The following is a 21,220-nucleotide window of genomic DNA, read 5'->3' as shown; positions in this document are numbered from 1 at the left end:
GACAGGTAGGTAAATATAATGGGCAGATACAATAGATAGAAAAATAGGTATGATAGACAGAATTAAAACAATATACAACTGGTTGTTGACTGTCTATTTCTCACCAGTCATTAGTTTGCATTTAAAACCTGTCTACCATATATGCATTTGAGTTCCTCTGGTTGAGGAAAAATGTCACACTCTCAAATTCAATAATAAAATAGCAGAAATGCCCTCTCTTGGTTTCTGGTGAAATGCTGATAGATTTTCAGCAGTCACTTTCTTTTTTTCTTCAGCGATTTGAAGTATCTGTTAAACAGATTTTTGCACTGATTTATTAGAAGATGGTCTAGACAACTGAAGGAATGAAGAATTGTTCAGCTCAGGAGATCAGATTTAGCATAGTGAAGTCTTTAGGGTCCATTTTACTGCATTTAGGTGATATGATCTCGCACAGATATTTTAGTAGCTCTGTTTTCTTTCTGGCCATAGTTTAAAATAGCACGAATGCTTGAAAATGAGTCAAAAACTCTCTTTTGCCTGCCAAAGCAATAAAATGTGGTCAACGTTTCTATCTTGTTTGTGCTGTATTTCTTTGTAATTATAAGGCCCTTCACTATCCTAAAATATATACAGTATATTTTAATAATAGTTTACTTTCCACGGTTTGACTGAATACAACAGAAATGATTACCGATAATTATTATTTTTCGCTAGAATCACAATAAAATGTAATTAATTTAGATATTGAGTAGAACCTAGGTCTTTAAACGGGATGTAAATTGAGTGATTATTACTATGGTTATACATTTTCTTTTAGTGTTTGTGCCTCACTTTAATCCTGTGTCCCATTCAGCCCTCAAAGTCCCGTACTGTCTTTGTATACTTGGCCTTTCAAGCATCCATCATTTGCTGTGATTGGCATGTTAAGGTGGTGTGCATTTCATTGATGAGAATTTCAGAACCCCAAGGCTCGTGATCAGTGCTATGTCACCATAGAGTTATCCCATGGGTAAAGCAGAGGATCAGTTTCAAACAGTCTGTCTGTCATCATCAAATATGCTCTCCAAGAGTCTGCAGTATCCAGACAGCCTTGGATGGAAACACAGCCACAGGTAAAACCCTTATGACACTGTGCTTAAAATGTCTCAATCAAAACCAAGGAAAGAAATGTTTAACTATTAACTTTATAGTACACAAGTCTCTGATAAAAAAAAATTAAGTCTGTATTTCAAACTCTGTCAGGGGATAAAGTGGTCAGAAATGCTCAACACTGACCAGACACGATGGCAAATACACCTGCAAAGTTTTTTATAAGGAAGCTGTCAAGTGCTGAATCAGATTTTAAATGCACAGATCATATGTTGTTCATTAAGTTATTTTGTGTATATAACAGCAATTCAACACATTGCTAGGTGTTTATAATATTTTTCCCATATGTCAAACTAAGAAAAAGTTAAACTAACAGCAAGATGTAGTCCATCAGTGTAAATTACAATCCCATCAATAAATTCTTGCAAAGGTGAAGGGCTTGCATAAGGGACAGTACGGACATAACACTACAAACTTTTCAGGGTGCTCAAACTTTTAAACAACCATATTTGCATTATATAATGAGTTCAGTTTTACAGGTAATTTAGATTGTCTTCCCGTATTTTGTAACGATAGAATTGACCCTTCCATTATTAAGTGAATTATTTTAATAATGTTCAGACTTACATTTACCCCTTTTTACTTGCTCAGTGTGCCGGTCCATTCCCCCCGTCAAACACACGTTTGATTGGCTGATGACTTGCATTTATTTAAATTTTATTTATTTTCTACATTATTTATTTTAAAAAATATATTTGCAGCCTGTCCAGACATTTTTACAGAAAATCATACATTAATCATAATTGAGTTAGTTTTGCTGCGTTTGTGAACAGAAGCAGTAGTGTTTTAACGTTAAACTGAGAAATTTAGTGATCCGAGCGTTGCACCCCTCTCCCCATTTTTATATTTTATACATGTGGTCTTAAAGCAGCTCAAAAGACCTTTCATTTTATGTTGAGTTTGGCTGTGCTTGTGGACAAAAGCATTAATGTTTTACTCAATGCTCAATTTTTAATTTTGTTATCGTCTGACGAAGTTTTTTCAGTTATATTCAATTTCTTTATTTAGACAGACAATGTTGAGTGGTTTTACAGCAAAAGTTTTTTTTTTTTTTTTGCATTCTTGGATAGTTGAGATTTTTAACAGGTTTGAATTTATTGTGTATGTTAATGTTCAAATATTGCAATTTAAATTTGCTAATCAAATCCAGTCTTCTATTTTGGAAATGTTCAAAATGTTTCTTGAGTAGTTTTTGAAAACAAAGGTTTGAATTGAATGGTGTATCACCTGAACCAATGCACATAAAAGTTAGTATAGGTCAATACAGATTTATTTTGCATTGATCATTTACCCTCTCAATTAATTACATTCATATTAGTGAGAAATGTAGCCCTGATCCCCGTGCACCCAATTTGTTTGGTCTTATTGATGTCCTATCCCCAGCAAAAAAGTGCACATGTTATGCCAAACTGATTGTTTTTTAATATTATCATTTATCCAGGTTGTTTCATTTTGGCATGGCAACTAGACAGTTGCGGTTGTCTTAAAAGGCTTTATGCAACATGAAAGTTTGTACCTGTAGGCTACCTGATGCTGTGTTTGGTCAGCTATTGAACTATGGGGAAAAAAAATCTAATTTGCATAATTCCATTTTTACCATTAAAAAAAAAAAAAAAAAAAAAAATTTAAAGACTTGGCCTCTGAGAATATTTCACAATAGATCAATGGATGCTTGCATCAATGAAAGCAATATTTTTCAATACATGTTCAATTATTATTTTTTTTTTTTTTAAATAATGGACAGTAGTTATTTCAGATTAGCATTTGCAATTTTGTTTGTATTTTTTATAACGGTGAATTTATGTCTAGACAAATGCAGTTTTGAGCATAGACACAATAAGAGGGGGATGAGAAGAGAAGAAAGAAATAGAAGAACGTGGGGGGCAGGCGGGGAAGCATGTTCTTGAGTTGTGGTCAGATGGCAAAGTGCTTTGCTCATGAATGTGTGCAAAGAAATATGTTAAGGAGATCTTTTCTCCTAACCCCTGGTCATCCAGTACCTCCCCCTCGATGCGTGTCGTAAGTTGGAGCTTCACGAAAAAATGGGAGGAACTCTGATCCATATGGCGGCACTATAAAGCTCACTGATGATTTGCAGGCTTCATCAAAGCATGTTCAAATCTTCAATTCTACTTAAGACTGGTATCATCGTCTTACACATCCTACCAGTGATCTCATCAGCAGGCCAATTGCTGGTCAACTTCAGCAACTTCCTTTGCTCATTTTTCAAATAGGTACGTCCATTTCTAATTTTAACAGTTTACAGCAGATTGTTGCATGCAATTAAAGAATGATAATTAAATTACTATTGCACTGTATCATCTGCAGACATGAGGATATTTGGCCAAGTTGTTTTTTTGCTATTGCTGGGGATGAACTGGTGTAAGAATACAAAAGTCCAGTCCGCCAAGAAATCTACACTTCGGAACCAAGCAAACATTGGCGTCCAGACTTCACCCGAGGCTGCTTTCTCCACTGGGAGCGTTTCAAACAATCGAGGTACTGGAGACAACGGTGGAGGTGAATCAACAAGGGAAGATGTTGCTGGAGCTCGAGCAACTAAACAGCAGGCAGATGAAATGAAGCTGCACTTTCTCAAAAACCCGCACGTTACATGTAATGATGGGACACCAGCTGGGTGAGATGGTCATTTGAAATAGAATTTTACTTTCACATCTTTTCTTTTCATGTATGGCAAATAATAAATTCAATTTCACTTATAGGGTAAATAGTTAGTTATGAATACAAAAATTTGAGAAGTTTGCAATGTTTGTCTTCACTCATCATGAATTATTTGTGGTTGCGTAGGTTCTACCTAAAAGAGATCAAAGGGAGCCGCAGATGGCTGTTATTTCTGGAAGGTGAGTACTTTAAAAACACTCCAGTTAATTTTGTCCCTCAGAGGTCAACTTGTTTTGAGCGTTGACACTCTTTTGGAATTCAGATGGTGATATCATCTTGTGTTTCTACTTATTTGTTGCTATCAGACTTAAGTGTATTTCAGATGGTCCCTACACCATATATATATATTTTTTATATCCCTATATCCCTTGTATTGCGGTTAGGTCAAAACTGACCCGTTTTTAAGTTCGGCTATTCAAAAAAAAAAAAAAAAAAAAGGTACTTTTTACATACTCGAACTTGAAAACAGGTCAATCTTGACACACAAACAAAGTACTGCAAAGGTTTTGTATTTTCAGGCTGGGCTGAATCACAGATCAAAACGGATCCACTATCAAAATATGGTCAGATTTATAAACCAATACAATAATACCTGGTATGTATTTTGTGAATTAATGGCAGTGAAATAATGAAGAACAACATTAGAAAATAAGGAGTTTCTACATTATGACAAAGACTGGGGAAAAAAAACATTGTCAAATATTGAGAAAGCATTGATAGCGATAGCGGCAGGTGCATTACTCTCCCCCCAACTCCTATTCAACACTTAGGCCTCTATGGTTAAGTAGCGGTTAGAAGTCATTCTGTGCCTGGATAATTAATATTAATCTTTGTTATTCCTTAGGTGGCTGGTGCTGCTACAGCAAAGAGACCTGTGATTCCAGGTACCAAAATATTCCTCGACTAATGAGCTCAACAGGGTGGCCTCTGACAAAAAGTGGTAAAGCAACTTATCACATAGTTCTTGTCATACACACATTTCATTATAAGTCTTCTTTTTGGCATATTAAGTAGCTATGTTTAATCAATGACTGTTTGATTTACAGGTCGTGGCATACTGTCTTCCCAAGTGGAGGAGAATCCTTATTGGCACAGCACAAACATTGTGTAGGTATATCCTTAATTATCATGTAATTAGAAACTGTTGGATGGGTTGTACCGTATATTGGGTTCATATGCGGATGCGTCCTTTTCTACAGAGTCATCCCATATTGCTCTAGTGATGTTTGGAGTGGCACCGGGCCTGCCCCGACTCCTCCTCCAAAGCAACGACAGGAGAGAGAGAAAGATCGGGATAGAAATAAAAATGCAAGTGTGTCTCTGCAGAAAGAAAACTAGATTTGCGCAGTTGGATAATAACAATAGCATGCATGTGTGTACCTCTCCTGCCCTCACTATCTATTCTTTTTCTCAGCTGAGTATGCTTTCATGGGATCACTTATTATCCGAGAGGTCATCAAAGACCTTATTCCCAAAGGAATCAAGCAGGCCAAGGTTGTTTTGTTGTCTGGCACAAGGTGAGCTAATTTCCGTGCTCAAGCTGTGTTGCTGACTGCACCTTTTGTACACAAATCTATTTTTGCCTCATTAGCAGAGTACTTTTGACCATCACGATTTGGTAGCCAAACATTAACTGCGACAAAATATTGCTTAAAAGGAACGTAATGTTGGTTTGATTTCTCTCGTTCGTAATTTGGAATGTTGGAATGGTCGTAGTGAAGTCGTGCATGCCGCTGACTGTGCACCTGCCTAGTCACACTCATGCCCCAGCCACAAATGCATGATTTTCCAAGCAAATACTGCAAACTATAGTCTTTACATATAGCGATAAGTCAAATCTTCTTCCACGTATTTTACTTCAGTGCTGGGGGTACAGGAGTCTTGCTGAATATTGAGCGTGTTGCCAGTTATCTGGAGCAGTTGGGTGCAGAGGCACAGGTCCGAGGTCTGGTCGACTCTGGTTGGTTTCTTGAAAGTAAACACCAGAGATCACCGGACTGCCCTGAAACGGTTACTTGCTCACCTGAAGATGCTATAAAGGTCGGCCTCAGGTAAAACTACTGAAACTCAGTCTGGCTGTACAATATTCATGTATGACTGTGTAATTCAAACTTTATAGGGCAGTTGACATTTATAACAAGAAAGCCTAAAATGTGTTTCCTGCTTTCTCAGGTTGTGGAATGGCATAGTGCCTGACAGGTGCCGTCGCCTCTATAAGAAAGGGGAAGAATGGCAATGCTTCTTTGGCTACAAGCTGTATTCAACTTTGACTTGTAAGGGACCTTCAAAATCTGATTAAATGTATTGAATATTTCAATCTCAAAAGCAGATGTGATCCATGGATTATCTATTTTTTGTAAGGTTTTCAAGTTTCAACACATCATATCTGTGTATGGCTACAGATAAAAGTTGCTGTTCTTCAATCCCTGAAATACATAAATTGATATTCTAATAATCTAATTCCATGAGTGACCTGAATGACACAGGTTTACCCTCCTTCTATGTCAAGTTTTCATTTTTTGATTTCACAATATCTGTTTGTTTCTTTGGTAGTGTCTTTGTAGTGACAAACTAATTGATTGGACAAGTCGATGATGAAAATATTATAATATTAATATTAATTTGAGTTTTGCATTGGTTGCTACCTCTCAACACAGATACAAAGTCACACAAAGAACAAAATGAACAACTCATTTAAGTTTAATGTATGTTTTTCCATCCAAATAATTTAAAAAACCTTGCACGGAAAGTTAAAGGTAAATTCCTGAGGGGGGTATTATAATTATAGCAATATTAGTCCTCACGTTATTTTAGCTCATTTCTCAGAATTACTTTTCTTAGTTACATGCTAGTTGCAGTTACCATCTTGTTTTCTCTGCAGCACCCTTATTTGTTGTGCAATGGCTGTTTGATGAGGAACAACTTAGGGTGGAGAACATCTACATTGGAGGACAGCACATGAGCAATGAACAATGGCAATACATACAGAACCTAGGCACAGAGATGAAGAACTCCTTAAGAGATGTCGCGTAAGTCCTCAATGAATACTTTGGAATAACATTGTAAAATTTAGCAACAATTTCACAAATGATGTGCCCTTTTTTTGTTTCTATAGAGCAGTATTCGCTCCTTCCTGCCTTTCTCATACAGTGATCACCAAAAGGTATGACTCTTTATGTGGTGGTTGCACATTTATGTATGTCTTCTACCTAAAAAATATTTATTCCAAAGGACCCAAAATGTTGCCGATACAATTTAAATTGTCGCTTCTCATTTTTTGTCTTTATTATACCACCACACCATTATTTACTCTAATACTTGTTGTTCTCTCAGCAACTGGAACACTTTCCAAATTAGAGGCACTTCTTTGCCACGCGCCCTGCACTGCTGGGACAGAAGCCTGGAAGCCACTCGTAACAACAGAACTCCAGCCAAAGGATGTCCGTTCTACTTAATGGATGATTGCCATTGGCCTCAGTGTAACCCCACCTGCCCCACCTTGGTAAACCAGGCAACCCAACAGGAGCTCACCTTGCCTCAGATGCTGGTAGCCATGGGACTTGACCTTCGGAGGCTAGGCTTGAACCCCAAAAAGGATGCAGATTTCCTTGCAAGCATGGGCAGCAATGGTGGCTAACATTAAAAGCACACAAAAAGGCTGAGTCAGGTGTTATTTTTCATGTAACCATCAAAATAGTAAAGAAAATCCTGTTACCCAAGTATGTTCCATGTGTCAAGCCTCAAACCTAAGATTCAAATGTTTTTTGTTGCTGTTTTATTTCTTCTATTCAAAACAATAGACTTTAAACATTGAACTGGGCATGGTCGTAGTCAATATCACTTTTATTGAAGTAACAAGAATCTTACAAATTGTCAGCATCACCCAAAACATTTAAAAAAAAAAATTCATGCTATGAAACTTTTTTTACTAGCTTGACATGCATATTTATTTATATAATTTATACTCAGTCATTTGTCAATTTAGTTGGGGATTTTTCCAGCCTACCATTATTTAAAGCAACACTATGTAACTTTTCAATCTTTATCAAATATTTTCATAACGTTTGTGATCATATGTCGACTGACAACTAGTTGAGTGACAAGTATCACTCAGCTAGTTGGAGCAACTAGTTTCACCGACACTAATTAACTTTGAGGATGGTTGCAGGACCCCTGTCACACACACAAAAAAATATAAATGTGCTGACTGCTTTACGGCATACGTCATTTCCCCCTTTCCCCATCCATTATAAAGACGGAAGTCAATGCGATCGCTTTCGCGCGAATACTGCAAAGATGGCAGAGCAACAAAAGAGACGAAAAGTTTTGTCCGAGGAGGGGAAAAAAAGGGTGGCCACCAGGATAAACGAATACTCAAGATTAAACAATGGCCTGGCTTTCACTCGCTGGTATGACACCAGCACCCCACTACCAAATCAGCCCTAACGAGATCGGATGGGGTGTTAGCCACACCAAGCCACAGGGTTGCTGACCTTCATATGCTATTGTTTAGCTACAACTGGATTAATTACGTTATTACTATTCATCCTTCACACAAACACTGTAAAGCGAAATGTTGTTTAATCCATCTGCAGGCGACCGAGAGATCTTAATTTTACGATGCTGTGCGGGTGTGCGCATCTCTTTATGGGAAACGCAGCCTTCCTCAGGGAAAAACACTACTGCTTTTGTCCACCGGTGTCGCTAAAATCGACTAAAACTGAAAAGTTACCAAGTGTTGCTTTAGCTAATTTTGATTTTCAATTGATTTTATATGTAATGTAAGAATCTACCATTGCTCTTATTCTACTTACTCTAAAATGTCAGCTCAAACGCACTGACTGTGACTGAATTCTTATCTGTAGCCTACAAGGCTATGCTGATATATTTATGCATACATTTTATTGCATGCAATCTCTTTCATACATTTTTTTGTTTAGTTTATATGACAAGCTTTATACAATTCACGAAAAAATTTTTGCAATAAATATTTCGTTTAAAAAATATGTGTGTTTGTGTGTCTTATGTTGTTATAAAAAAATATTTAAAATATATTGCATTGGAATAAAGTACTTTGAGCAATTCATTCTTTGGTTGGTCTTGTAATATGATGAAGTAAGATTTTTCTATTTTGCATGAAATCTTTCTTTCTTTCTTTCTTTCTTTCTTTCTTTCTTTCTTTCTTTCTTTCTTTCTCAAACTTGAAAAGAAACAGATGTGAAAAACATTGAGAACAATGGCAAACATATCTAGGGGTTCATACAACACAATAATAATATTAATAATAATAATAATATAATAATCATCATACAACATAATCAATCGTGTGTATTTTTTGAATGTGAAAATGAATTGGTTTTTTTTGTTGGGTTTTTTTATGTCGGAAATACACACCGGGAAAACTGTAGTCATTCATCCTTACCACTTGAGGATGCTCATTTTAAATCTAGACTCATTTCTATTCTCATGAATCGTGAATTTAATCGATATTTTAAAGTGCGATACCTGCAAATGAGTGAAATGTTAATAGTATTCACTGTCACGTCTTCAATGTCATTATCGGCAACACACGGAACGGCGGTTTTGTGATAATTGAAAGATAGTTGTACTTTTCCCATAATGCATTGCAAACACAAGTCACTTCCTCTTTCCGCCATATTGCAGAACCGGTGAGATGTCTTTTAATATTGTGAAGTACAATCTAGTAAATATCAACGCCATCGTATTGTTTAAACTATCAGTTATAAAATAAAAATGACATTTATATATGCAGTAATACGTTGAGGTAGTTATCATCTCTCTCGGCTACAGTTCGGCATCGTTAAGGGACTTTTTCCATGTGCGATCTGTTGTGCTAGGTTCAAGCAGTGCTTGCCATGTCTCCTTAGAAATGGATGACTCTTTTGAATACGATTTTTATTTAATGTTGCCAGTTATTTGAAATCATTGCTTAGTGGCAAATAATTTCAAATGTTGCTTTCAATCATTCGCGCTTCCAGTAAATGGCAATTCGTGAAGAGGCTCCATAGCGAACCACAGCTACGGCTAGAATATCAGAGACGGTTTCCGAAATGCACCGTGCTGTGGTGGGCTTTTTTAAAACCCTAAATTTATGGAATAGTTCATATTGCAGAGGCCTTCTCGTGGCTGTGGTTTTGTTTTTTTGTTGTTGTTTTTTTGCAGTTCGATACACATTCTGTCGCTAGCTCTCTGAAAAGACAGATAGGGTCCGTCGTCTTTCCTGCTCTAGTTTGAAATGTTTGTCGCTTTTGATGCATTTAGTCATGGATGTGCAATCAAAAATGTCTGTCCCTGCACAGCTATGCTATCTTGCAAAAATGTTGGGTATTGTCGTAGTCGTTTTTCTATGTCTGACTCGTTTATTTATACTCGTAATGTTATCCGTGTCCACACATGTTAAATGACTCTTTGTACTTCATCTATTAAGAAAAAAAACCTCAGATCTTAGTGTTTCAATGAACAGTAAGAAAAAGTCCTTTTATTTTTTTTTCACCGAACACTTTTTTTTTTTCAGGCATCATGGTGCGCATGAACGTTCTCGCAGATGCTCTGAAGTGCATCAATAATGCTGAAAAGCGTGGGAAACGCCAGGTCCTCATCAGGCCCTGTTCCAAGGTCATTGTGCGCTTCCTAACCGTCATGATGAAGCACGGTAGGTGTAAATTACCTGCGGAGTTTTCTTTCTTGCATGTGATTGGCTGTGCTTCTGTGGAGGGTCAAATATTCTCTTCATGAGGAATTTCTGTGTTTTCAGGGTACATTGGCGAGTTTGAGATTATTGATGACCATAGAGCTGGGAAAATCGTCGTCAATCTCACAGGAAGGCTGAACAAGGTAGGTTTTAGCTAGAGGCGTGCAAAATTTCCGATTCTTAGATTAGTCGCGATTCGGCCATGGAAGATTCGAGAACGCTTCACAAACATCCAAATTCCGATTATTGAATTATACCAGGTAAAGCGGAAATAAATCGCAGTCACCGCGGTCTTCAGGACGCAATGAGGAACGGACAGAGATTAAATATGTGCAGCTAATGCCGCTAGGTAAAAAAAAACAAAAAAAAAAAAACAATAATACCTGACTGCGGCCGTCAGCCGCTACAAACAGCGCCCAGTTGCTAGTTGCTACAAACATACGACAGCATACGGCTATGGTAGATATCACATATATCTAGACTAGATGTGAAATGACAGACTTTTCTGCGCAAGTAAACAGGCGCCATCTTAAAGCAGTAGACTTCTCTAGAAGGCTCTGTAGAAGCCATATTCACTGTCACAATTCAGTGCATCAATGTGTTTATTTTGAAATTGTGTTATTGTTTTTGCCACCAGGGGGCACTACTCATGTCATTAGGTATTTTACTATAAAGGTGCGCCGAGAGAGCCACTGTTAATTAGTGCACCTGGTGGACACACGGTTTTTACCATAGGACCATAGCACGCCGTAGCATGAGCTGCATTGGAAAGTGGACTGTTTGCTGAATGACTGGAATAAATCACCAAACTAAAACCATCCATGTGGGCAGTTCATTGCCGGTATAGCCTATGCGTACATTCAGGTTCCGAAGGTGTACTCAGTATTGGCTTGATTTTGAGTTTGCTAAAATGCCAGTACAGCTCTGTTGTAGAGAACCTAATTACTTTATATCTAAAATACCCCTAAATCGGCAAAATCTTGACTTGAATCTATCTTGAAATGATAAAATTTTTAAAACCTTCACAAGTTGAAAGTAGACATGAGGGAAATTATGGAATAACGGGCGCAATTTTAACTTTTAACGGTTGATTCACAACATTAAATTAATTGAATGTAGTTTAAAGCTGCGGATACAGAATGGGAACCTGAGTATTTTATTTACTGTTTTTAACCGGTAACTTGATACTAAAATAGTAGTTTGGTTTATTTAGCCTGAGAGGATTTTTTAACAATTTTGGAACAAATATACAAAACATAAAAAAAAAAAAATGGGGGAAAGGGGGCATCAATAATCAATTCATAATCGAATCGGAGTCTCTGAATCGTTAGGTGCCCAAAGATTCCCACCTCTAGTTTTAACCCACTAGTTACTGAGGAATTTGTGAACTGCTCACTTTAAAGTTATTTGAATCATTAGTGTTGTGTTGGAAAAAATTTTTTGATGTCAATCTACAGTACAAATGATTAAGTACAGGTTATTTCTGTAGAGCTACTCCAGATACTGTAAATGCAATAATTTGTGCCTTTTGTTTATTATAGTGTGGCGTGATCAGTCCACGTTTTGATCTTCAGCTCAAGGATCTGGAGAAGTGGCAGAACAACCTTCTGCCCTCAAGACAGTTTGGGTGAGAAACATATTTGGCAGTGTATTGAAGTGTTTATGGTGGGCGGAACAGTATGGCTCGTACCTTGTCTTTTGATCCAAGGTGCAAGTGTTTTTTGTCTAAAGAAGTGACTTTAGTCTGAACATTGCCTGTATATTGTGCTACTCATCAAAAACACATTGGTGACAGTTTGCTCAAGTCGAGATAGTAGCTGCAACATTACATTATCTTTGAGAGTTGCTCAACTGTCATTTGCCCTGCAAGTATGATTTCAACACAGTAATAGACCCTACTCACATGACATCACAACCACGCCTCCGCGGCATATTGTCCGTCTACTCGTCGTGTTGACGCATTACCGCTACGTAAATTCCTTCTATTATGGCGTGTTTTTCTGCTCGTTAACATTAATAATCACAATGGTGAAGGCGTGTGTAGCGGTTGGTTGCAATAACAGAGAAGATAGACGGAGAGACTTGAAGTTCTACCGTATTCCGAGAGACCCGGAGAGGAGAGCGAGATGGACTGCTGCAATTCGACGAGAAAACTGGGCTCCAAACGATTACCACGGATTATGTAGTAGTCATTTTATATCTGGTAAGATGCATTTAATATATATTTAGAGGGTTTTGGGCTGACAACCACAATTAAGATCATTGCGAGGCTAATCGCCGACAACATACAGTTTCAAATTCAAGATGCTTATTTCTTCCACCATCATTACATTTTGAATAATATTTAGCTGGTACCAAGTGAAAGAAGCTGGCCTCGTCTACGGATCATCAGTTAAACAGGTGTGTCCAAACCTTTTGCAAAGGGGGCCAGATTTGGTGTGGTAAAAATGCGGGGGGCTACCTTGGCTGATTTACATAGAACAATATATTTAAACAAATGTTAGCAAGCCCTTCTGTGTGTCACATTTGCTTTATTATTTGTTTTTAATTCATAATTTCAACAGTCTCGTCTTTGTGGCGTTCTCTTTCGACACTCGGGCTCTTGCGAAATACTGCTGAAATTAAATTAATACTGTGAAATTAAACTAGCTTCAAGTTGCTATAATTTTTCGCTGTGTATCTTCCTTGTAATGTTGTCGTACATGTCAGCACGTCTTGTTCGGTAATATCATCGCGTCACATCGAACTTTTTGAAAACAGCAACTGTCTCTTTGCAAATGAGGCAGACACAGTTGTTGCATGTTTTATTGAAGAAATAGTCCAATATCCACCTATCCTTGAAGCGTTGGCCATCGCAATCAACTTTTTTTTTTTGATTGTTGCCATTTTAGAAATCACACAGGGTAATGTTGCTTAGTGTGTGCTGCTCTTAATGTTTTTCAAAATTTCGTGAGAATAGGCCGAGTTTGTGGAAAAGATAGTTGTAGATATCAGGGTAGCAGATGTCAGGCAGAGACGGCGAAGACAGAGGGTCGAAAAATATCGATTTAGGCATCAAATATGGATCTGGCAATGGATAGACTGAAGCTTTTCCACATAACGCCTTTTATGCAACGCATCCAATGAGTTTACAGCGTCTGAAAGCACCGGGGCTTCCATGAATTGCACTATAAATTGCACGACAAATTGAAACCATTGAGAATACGGATAAACAAAGACGGACAATATGGCGGCCGGATACAGCGACACGTCATTCTGTGACGTTGGTGAGTAGGGTCTATAGCTTTTTTTTTTTGTCCTGAGTGAGGGGTGTTATTTTCCTAAAAAGTGCTAACCATAAAAATGGGTTAAAAATGTAATATTACTGTGGTTCTTTAAAAGTTTGGAATTTGATGCACGTCTGTAAAAGTACAGGATGCATGAAGGGTCATTACGGATGTTTGCGACAAAATTATGCAAGAGTTATAGATAACTTTGTTATTTTAAGATTCTTGGAAGTGGAGCTTGTATGAAAACACAAATATTATACAATCGTCATGTCACATTCTTAAGTCTGGTTGACTCAGAAAAGTACAATACCCTTCAAACGTCAAAAAAAAAATAAAATAAAATAAATAGAATTCCAATAAATGTGGCGCACTTTTGGCTGATATTATTATGATATTAGCAGTTATAGCAATCTGACAGAACCAGACCTTCTGGCAAATAGATGCTATATTCCCTGAGGACAGAAATGACCAGATTTAAAACAATTCAGATTTTTAACATTTCAATGGTGATTACGACACTTTTGAGATGACAAGGATGCTGATGACAAATTGAGGGCAAAGTGTAGGCAGAAGCAGAACAATGAGTTAACCCTCTTTGATTCAAATCAACTTGCAAAGAGAAGAATGAAATCAACACAAAACAACAAACTAGGTAATTAAAAGAACTGCTAAAACACTTCCTGGCGACAGAATGTTTCATCTAAATATTTTGACTAATACCCAGCTACAATTTCATGCTGCCATCCAGTCAACAATGACTGACAGACTGCAGTTTGGACAGTTTGAGAGTTTTACATCAATTCTTGAATATAAATGTCCTAATTATGACTGTTTGTAATACTAAAAACCGATGTTAGTGTCCAAGTGGTTGGTTAACAATGTCAAATGAGAGAAGTTTTATATTCAAGTCGATACATTCCATTAGTAAATATTAGGGTCGAAATTACTTTAGTCAAGCCACCAGGTTGTTGGAAGGGAAAAGAAGTTTTGATGAAACTTTGTTTTGACTAAGAAATAAATGTCACATCACTTGCCGGTATGATATTCTGACAGTATGATGACCTTAGGCAAAAAAAAGTTTCACGGTGTTGCAATTACAGCTCTAAAATGTGTTACCTTGATATGTCTGGGTTATAAAAATGTCGAGATGTCTGGGTTATATTCTAAATAAATTTGAACTGAATACAGTCCCTTAGGTGAGTCTAAACCCGCAGCCAGCTCAAAATTATCACCATCAGAAGAAAAATAATTAAATTATTTCCCCCCAAAAAAAGAAGCATGTTTGTATGACTTGTATCATGTTTACGTGATACACAACACAGTCGCCAGAGAGAGAAAAACAACGGCTATGTTAAGAACATTTTAAACAGATTTTTACAATAGCGGAAGACTTCAAAGTATGTTAATGTTGAAGAGGAAACTAGTTAACGGTCTTGGCATGCTATATAGCCACGTAATCTGCCTCGTTAACAAGCTTACGTTATGGTATGTTTTACCACTGCTAGACACACTAAAAACGCTGGAGTTAATTGTTGTAGTTGGTGTGAAATGTTCATGACAGCGTTTACTATCCTTTAATTTTTTATAAATGCAAAATCATATTGGAGGTATTGCCTCCTCGGCAGCGACCCTCCGCAAACATGTTTTACATGTTTGTTAGCCCTTCTCCTCTAAGCTGAGGCAGTCTGTAGCTTTTGCGTAGCCGAAGTATTCGTATACCAGCGACTGTTCTCTTCGATGGGGGGGGAAAGTTCAGGTATTTTACCTCCTCCAGCTATCGTGTAGCGCAGTTGACTTAGTGATACTGAGCAAAAACTGAAAGGGGAGGGCAGAGCCTGCAAGCGAGGGATTTCTCACTGCATTTTGGGGACATAAAACTAAAGCTAATCAGGGTTTCCCCTAGGATTTTCTTGAAGCTGCGGTGGTGGGCTGCATCGGAGTTGGACTGCCTCACCATGTCGTGCCACGGCACAATTGCGTCATGTCATATGACAATTTTTTCCCCCACATTGTTTCCCAAGAAGAACCATAACAAAGATCTATGTGAAATATTTCATTAGCCAGGCTAACGTCGTAGCTCTCAGCTATGGTATATGTACGTAAAATGCGTAGCTGATTACAGCTACATTACCCTACATAGTAATACAACTTTTTTTCTCGTAGCAATATTACAACTTACATCTCGTAGTCCTTCTTTTTCCTTTTATTTGGCCCTAATATGTACCACATTAGCACAACAATAATAGTCCTTCTCTTAATGGACCAATGGTGTAGGTTTGCATAGGGATGTGAGGGACATAACTCTAGGAACTTTTCAGGATGCTGAAATAGTCCCCACCAACTTTTAAGCAACCTTATTTGCATTATATAATGAGTTCAGTTATAGAGGTCATTTAGATTGTCTTCACATATTTTGTAAGGATAGAATTGACCCTACCAGTATTAAGTGAATTTATGTTCAGACCTACACCATTTTTTACCCCTCAAAAACACGTTTGATTCGCTGATGACTATAAATTCCTTTGTTTTCAGTGTAAATCTACTAGAAATAAGGGAAATTATCTGCCAGTGCTTCAAGTAAATTTTACTCAGATTTCTTGAAATAAGAAAAATCTGAAAATAACCTTAACACTTATTTTAAGCAAAAGGTGAGTGTATTTAAAAAAGCTTTGTTTCGTCAGAAATAGGAGTGGGAACCTCAGGGCACCTCACGATACGATACGATTCGCGATACACGGCTCACGATAACGATTATATCACGATACAGCGATTATCGATATATTGGTCAGAAATTGGATACATGACATTCTACGATACAACTGTTGAAACGGGAAAAAAAAAAAAGGTATTTAAAAATAGAAAAAATACTCATTAAGTCATTTATTACACAGTGACACCTTTTCTGTGCAACATTGCTGTAAAATATAAATCTACTGCAAATTGTGCCCCTGCACATATAGAGGAAACCAACCACGACCACTGATATCGCTTGGAGAGATCATGATGAATGGCACCCTTAATTTCTTTAAAGTTTAAAATCTTTAAAAAAATAAAATAAAAAGTGCCGTATGTGTCAGCAGTTGAGCTTGGAGTGGGGCAATGATAAAATTGGTGGGTCTTTTCTTCGTATATGACCTTTGTTGCTTGGTTTGAGCACTTCAGCTATCTGCTTCAGCATTTAAGATGTCAGACTTGCTCAGTCACAGTCTTCCTCACCTTAAAAACAACAAAATAAAACAAAAAATATTAGCTACTTCATAGCGTTTGAGTTGAAATCCTGATTTTTTTTTTGTGTTGGAAGTATTGAATTAAAAAAAAAATATGAATTGAATGTATAGAAATTAAAAATTCAATAATTACCTATTTTTAATATGTAGGCTACATCAATAATGACCTATTTTTAATATGTAGGCTACATTAATTATCATGCACATCACTTTATATATCTTGGAACCTATTCAAACCATTTTTATAGCTTATTGTATCAAAATGACAGTAATAGCAATTTGTGTAGTAAACTAGATGGAAATTGGTTCTCAAATAAATCGGTAAATTCACGTGGGCTTGTTCGATATTCATTTTCATCCAGTTTAGGGTCCTGGTTTATTTTATATCATTCAACACCAAATGTCATCAAAATAATACATGTAAATTAAAAAGTCAATTACATTGCAAAACTTTCTTACCTCAAGTGATGAAAGCGAAGCTCACAATCTCCGGTGTCCTCTACGTCACCAGCTCCCAGTGAAACTTATTTTTCTTAGACAAAATCTTGCATACAGCAAAGTCCTTGTTCACCTTACTTCCTTTCTTGTTGGTGTAAAATCTAAAGTGTGTCCCCATGTGTGATTTGTAGCAATATTTTTCTCATTTTTCCCTCCACCGTTCTCACGGAGCTTTTTTATTTTTTCAACCCAGTTGGAGCTTCCTCTCTTCTGCTCTAGACAACTTGTGCGCACTTTACCCTCACCGCCACTCCCGAGCGCCCCTAGTGGACCGCCAAGGAATTGCTCAACAAACATTGAGCAGTTTACAGCATCTATACTCCATTGTATGGCCAATATGATAAATAAAAGTATCGATTCTTGGCGGGAGCATATGGATAACCCATCGGGTTGCAAAATATCGCGATATATCGCTGTATCGAGATATTGTCACACTCATAGTCAGAAATGTTCTTAATTTCAAGGAGTGATCATGTTCAAAACATTATTTGAAAGCATTTCCCCCCTTGATTTTGGTGAAAAATGACCAACCTTTAGATGTATGGGCTTAATATGAACAATTGGTAATATTTACCTGAAGTAAATTGAATAATCTGACCCATTAATCTGTTAACTAGTCTTTAACAATCAAAACAAGACGGAGAAAATTATTAGAATATATTTAAGAAAAATTATCAGATTAAAACGTTATAAATTTGCAGTGTGAAAGTTAGTACAAGTCAATACAGATTTATTTTTGCATTGATCATTTAGCCTATCAATCAATTAGGTTCATATTGGTGAGAAATGTAGCACTGACCCCCGTTCACCCAATCTGTTTCTTTTTATTAATGTCCCGTCCCCAGCAAAAAGTGTCCATGGAGGTTATTCCCGTCCCCAGCAAAAAGTGTCCATGGAGGTTATTCTTTTATATCGTCCCTACCAATATTGAGACCAAGCCTACGCCCTTGTAATGGACCCATTTTAAGAAGTAGGGGGAAATTCTGATTGCCGTGTAAAGAGTTTTACTAGTTTGGTGAGAAAGTGGTTTTTTTTGTTGTTGTTCGTGAACTACATTTCCACACAAACGCACATCGAGGTACCAATTAGCTCAGCAAGAAAAAGAATGAGAATCATTTTTCGAGTGTCCCACAGCTCGCAAAACTTGGATAAAAAAAGCGCATTATCAAGGTTTCGTCAGCCGTGATTTATAACCATCTGCTGAAACAGCCTGATCGCACAGATATAAGTATGCATGCCCCCTCTGCTATTGAATGCGTTGTTGACATTAGCGCAGCGGCGCACTGCCCACCTCTCGGCGCAGTTTCATTCAAACTTGCCGTTCTGTCCAAGACGGCCGTCCACCGCTCGCTTTCGCCGAAAAGTCCTATCCAAATACTGTAATGTCCCGGATGGGATGAAGAAGGGAGTTATTATTGGCTTACCCACTTTATTGTGGCAACAATAATTAAAGAAAAACAATAACAAAATAACCGCAGGCTCCCGCGACATGTGACCGCTATCTCGCCCATCTCCTTCTTGCTTCCCTCTACGTTACAGCTCCCCGTCCGATCGTCTCTTAAGGGGGCCTCTCATAGTTACGGACATTACAATACACAATGAATAGGTTGCTCCTGAACCCTTCACACTAGGCTGCCGCTAGTTTGAAACGGCCTTAAAAAAATCTCTTGCGCGGCGTGGTGGCTTTTATTTTGGTGTGGCGGTGCGCCAGAATATTTAATTTGTAGGGGAAACTTGGCTAACACTGGAGGGACGGTATGACAAAAATTTTTAGTGGTTTTGAAACCGTGATTTTTTTTTTTTGTTCATACCACACTACACCTTGAAATCGGTAACGTGCACATGTATAGTGTGGGAGGAGTACCACCATCTGTACGCGAGTTCTCTCTGGTGAGAAGCGGCATCCAAAATGATTTATGAGGTCAATGTGTGTTTCAAACATTCAGAATTTGCTATCTGTTTTAATGAATATTCAACAATAGCAAATAATATTTTTTATTTCAGCTTCCTAATGCTATATCGTAGCTGCTTCCAATCACTACTTAAACAATGTAACGTACCTTGACATTGTCAAATTGTGATGGGTAGTGGTCTTGTAAAATGAGAAGTTATATTGAAAGTATTTCGCCGGATGTACCTTGACGCTCTTCTGAAGTGTGTTCACATGTGGGAAAGCGGGCTTCCTCCAGTCCGAACCCAACTTTGCTTTGCTGGTACCTGAAATATTCCCACACAGCTGACTGTTTTTTGGCCGGGGGGGGAAAGTTGTATTGTGATATCGACCTTCAGTTCTCAAAATGTCTTACTTACAGAATGCTCACACTTTGAAATGGCTGGTTACAAGTACTGTATGTGGGCTGAGGGGGTTCACTGTATGGCACAATTGAACGGATTTACTAATCAAACAACAGTAAACCTTCAAATATGAAATTTTGCAAGCCAATGTACTTTGTGTGCCCCTAAATTTCCATTTTGTAGCTTTAAAATTTAGAGCTCTGTTGTGATTCTCATAAAAAGAGGTACTGGAGCATTTTACTTGTATTTGACTGGGGGAAAGTGCAGGGTTATGCAGGTCATTAAATAGCATTAAAAGTCAATTAATGGATTTTGTCAAAATTCAGCCCTTAAGAAGCATTAAAATAAATGTTGGAGGTATTAAAAAGTATGTAAATTTCAAGGTTTAAAAAACATTTTGTACATAATTTAGCGAAATGTCATTATGATTATGCATGTGAGTGCAGAGGTGACGTCAGAGAGAGGTCATGTTGTGTTTTGGGGGCACGGGGGTAGAGCGCGTTTCTTCCTATAGGTTACGTTATCTTAAGCCCAGGAGTCACTTTTATGTACCAGCAATGACACTGCTTGCTAATTTGAGGGCTGAAGGTATTACCCATTGGCTGCTAAGTGTTCCTTTCCTCGCTCTCCTCGATGCTTGCATGGCCTTCCTTGCCTTGTGTTCTTACTGGAACAGAAGTTGAATCAAGCTGTTCGTTGCGTTTAAGTTGCATTTTTATTTGTAGCGATACAAATTTTCATTAACACTTACAATTTGTGTTTCTATTTGAAACTATCTGCAGTTAGGCTTTAAACTAGTTTAAAGTGTTATTAAAAAGCATTAAATGAAATTTGATGATACCTGCAGAAACCTTGGAGTGGGTTTTTGAGTTTAGCAAATTACAATTGCAAATTTTGAATTGTGGCCTTCTTTCTCTACAGATACATTGTACTGACCACCTCAGCTGGCATCATGGACCATGAAGAGGCCAGACGGAAACATACAGGAGGCAAAATCCTTGGATTCTTTTTCTAAAATGTAAACTGAAAATAAAATCAACCATGGTTCTTGGTCCACTCGATTCATTTTTTACTTCCAAATGATCTGGCTTTTAAATGAAAAGAACTGAGTTTGATTCCATTGGCTTGTATAGATTGATCATGTTCATTGACCAAACGGCAATTTGTAAAGTTGGCTCAGAAAGACTGTGTTTGACTGTTATTGATGACTTCTACTTCGTCTCGAGAAAGCTAATAGCCTCCATGCAGTAATTTCATCCCTCTTTAAATTACAGTAGTTAGCTATAATTTTGAGTAGAAGTTCTAAAAGGAAGTCAGTTTTAATTGAACCATTAGTTTAATTTCTACATAACTTGGGCATTTAGTTGTATCCCGAATGACCTTGCTCATATGTCAGTTGCTGTTAA

The 21,220-nt window shown here is 37.5% G+C and overlaps 2 protein-coding genes across 2 annotated transcripts; both read left to right on the top strand.

Annotated features, from left to right (window-relative positions):
- Positions 1 to 1,004: 1,004 nt before the first annotated feature.
- Positions 1,005 to 8,507, top strand: notum2 (notum pectinacetylesterase 2). Its single transcript, XM_057844491.1, has 12 exons — positions 1,005 to 1,094; positions 3,230 to 3,769; positions 3,940 to 3,992; positions 4,658 to 4,753; positions 4,860 to 4,920; positions 5,013 to 5,125; positions 5,228 to 5,330; positions 5,676 to 5,864; positions 5,986 to 6,086; positions 6,695 to 6,842; positions 6,929 to 6,976; positions 7,147 to 8,507. Exons 2-12 carry the CDS (start codon positions 3,462 to 3,464, stop codon positions 7,448 to 7,450), a joined length of 1,524 nt encoding a protein of 507 aa, XP_057700474.1. The 5' UTR covers positions 1,005 to 1,094; positions 3,230 to 3,461; the 3' UTR covers positions 7,451 to 8,507.
- An 851-nt stretch (positions 8,508 to 9,358) lies between these two features.
- Positions 9,359 to 20,873, top strand: rps15a (ribosomal protein S15a). Its single transcript, XM_057844492.1, has 5 exons — positions 9,359 to 9,482; positions 10,349 to 10,486; positions 10,589 to 10,668; positions 12,067 to 12,152; positions 20,736 to 20,873. Exons 2-5 carry the CDS (start codon positions 10,354 to 10,356, stop codon positions 20,827 to 20,829), a joined length of 393 nt encoding a protein of 130 aa, XP_057700475.1. The 5' UTR covers positions 9,359 to 9,482; positions 10,349 to 10,353; the 3' UTR covers positions 20,830 to 20,873.
- The last annotated feature ends 347 nt before the right edge of the window (positions 20,874 to 21,220 follow it).

This window comes from Corythoichthys intestinalis, chromosome 8 (assembly GCF_030265065.1).
Source record: "Corythoichthys intestinalis isolate RoL2023-P3 chromosome 8, ASM3026506v1, whole genome shotgun sequence".
Taxonomy (NCBI): domain Eukaryota; kingdom Metazoa; phylum Chordata; class Actinopteri; order Syngnathiformes; family Syngnathidae; genus Corythoichthys; species Corythoichthys intestinalis.
Note: the sequence above shows the minus strand (reverse complement) of the source record. Positions and strands in the feature narration are given on the sequence as shown.

Excerpts from the sequence above, each read along its gene's own strand:
- rps15a (XM_057844492.1), top strand. The coding sequence starts at position 10,354 with ATGGTGCGCATGAACGTTCTCGCAGATGCTCTGAAGTGCATCAATAAT. Across the intron at positions 10,487-10,588 it reads AACCGTCATGATGAAGCACG|GGTACATTGGCGAGTTTGAG; the intron begins GTAGGTGTAAAT and ends CTGTGTTTTCAG. Across the intron at positions 10,669-12,066 it reads TCACAGGAAGGCTGAACAAG|TGTGGCGTGATCAGTCCACG; the intron begins GTAGGTTTTAGC and ends TGTTTATTATAG.
- notum2 (XM_057844491.1), top strand. The coding sequence starts at position 3,462 with ATGAGGATATTTGGCCAAGTTGTTTTTTTGCTATTGCTGGGGATGAAC. Across the intron at positions 5,331-5,675 it reads GTTTTGTTGTCTGGCACAAG|TGCTGGGGGTACAGGAGTCT; the intron begins GTGAGCTAATTT and ends ATTTTACTTCAG. Across the intron at positions 6,843-6,928 it reads AACTCCTTAAGAGATGTCGC|AGCAGTATTCGCTCCTTCCT; the intron begins GTAAGTCCTCAA and ends TTGTTTCTATAG.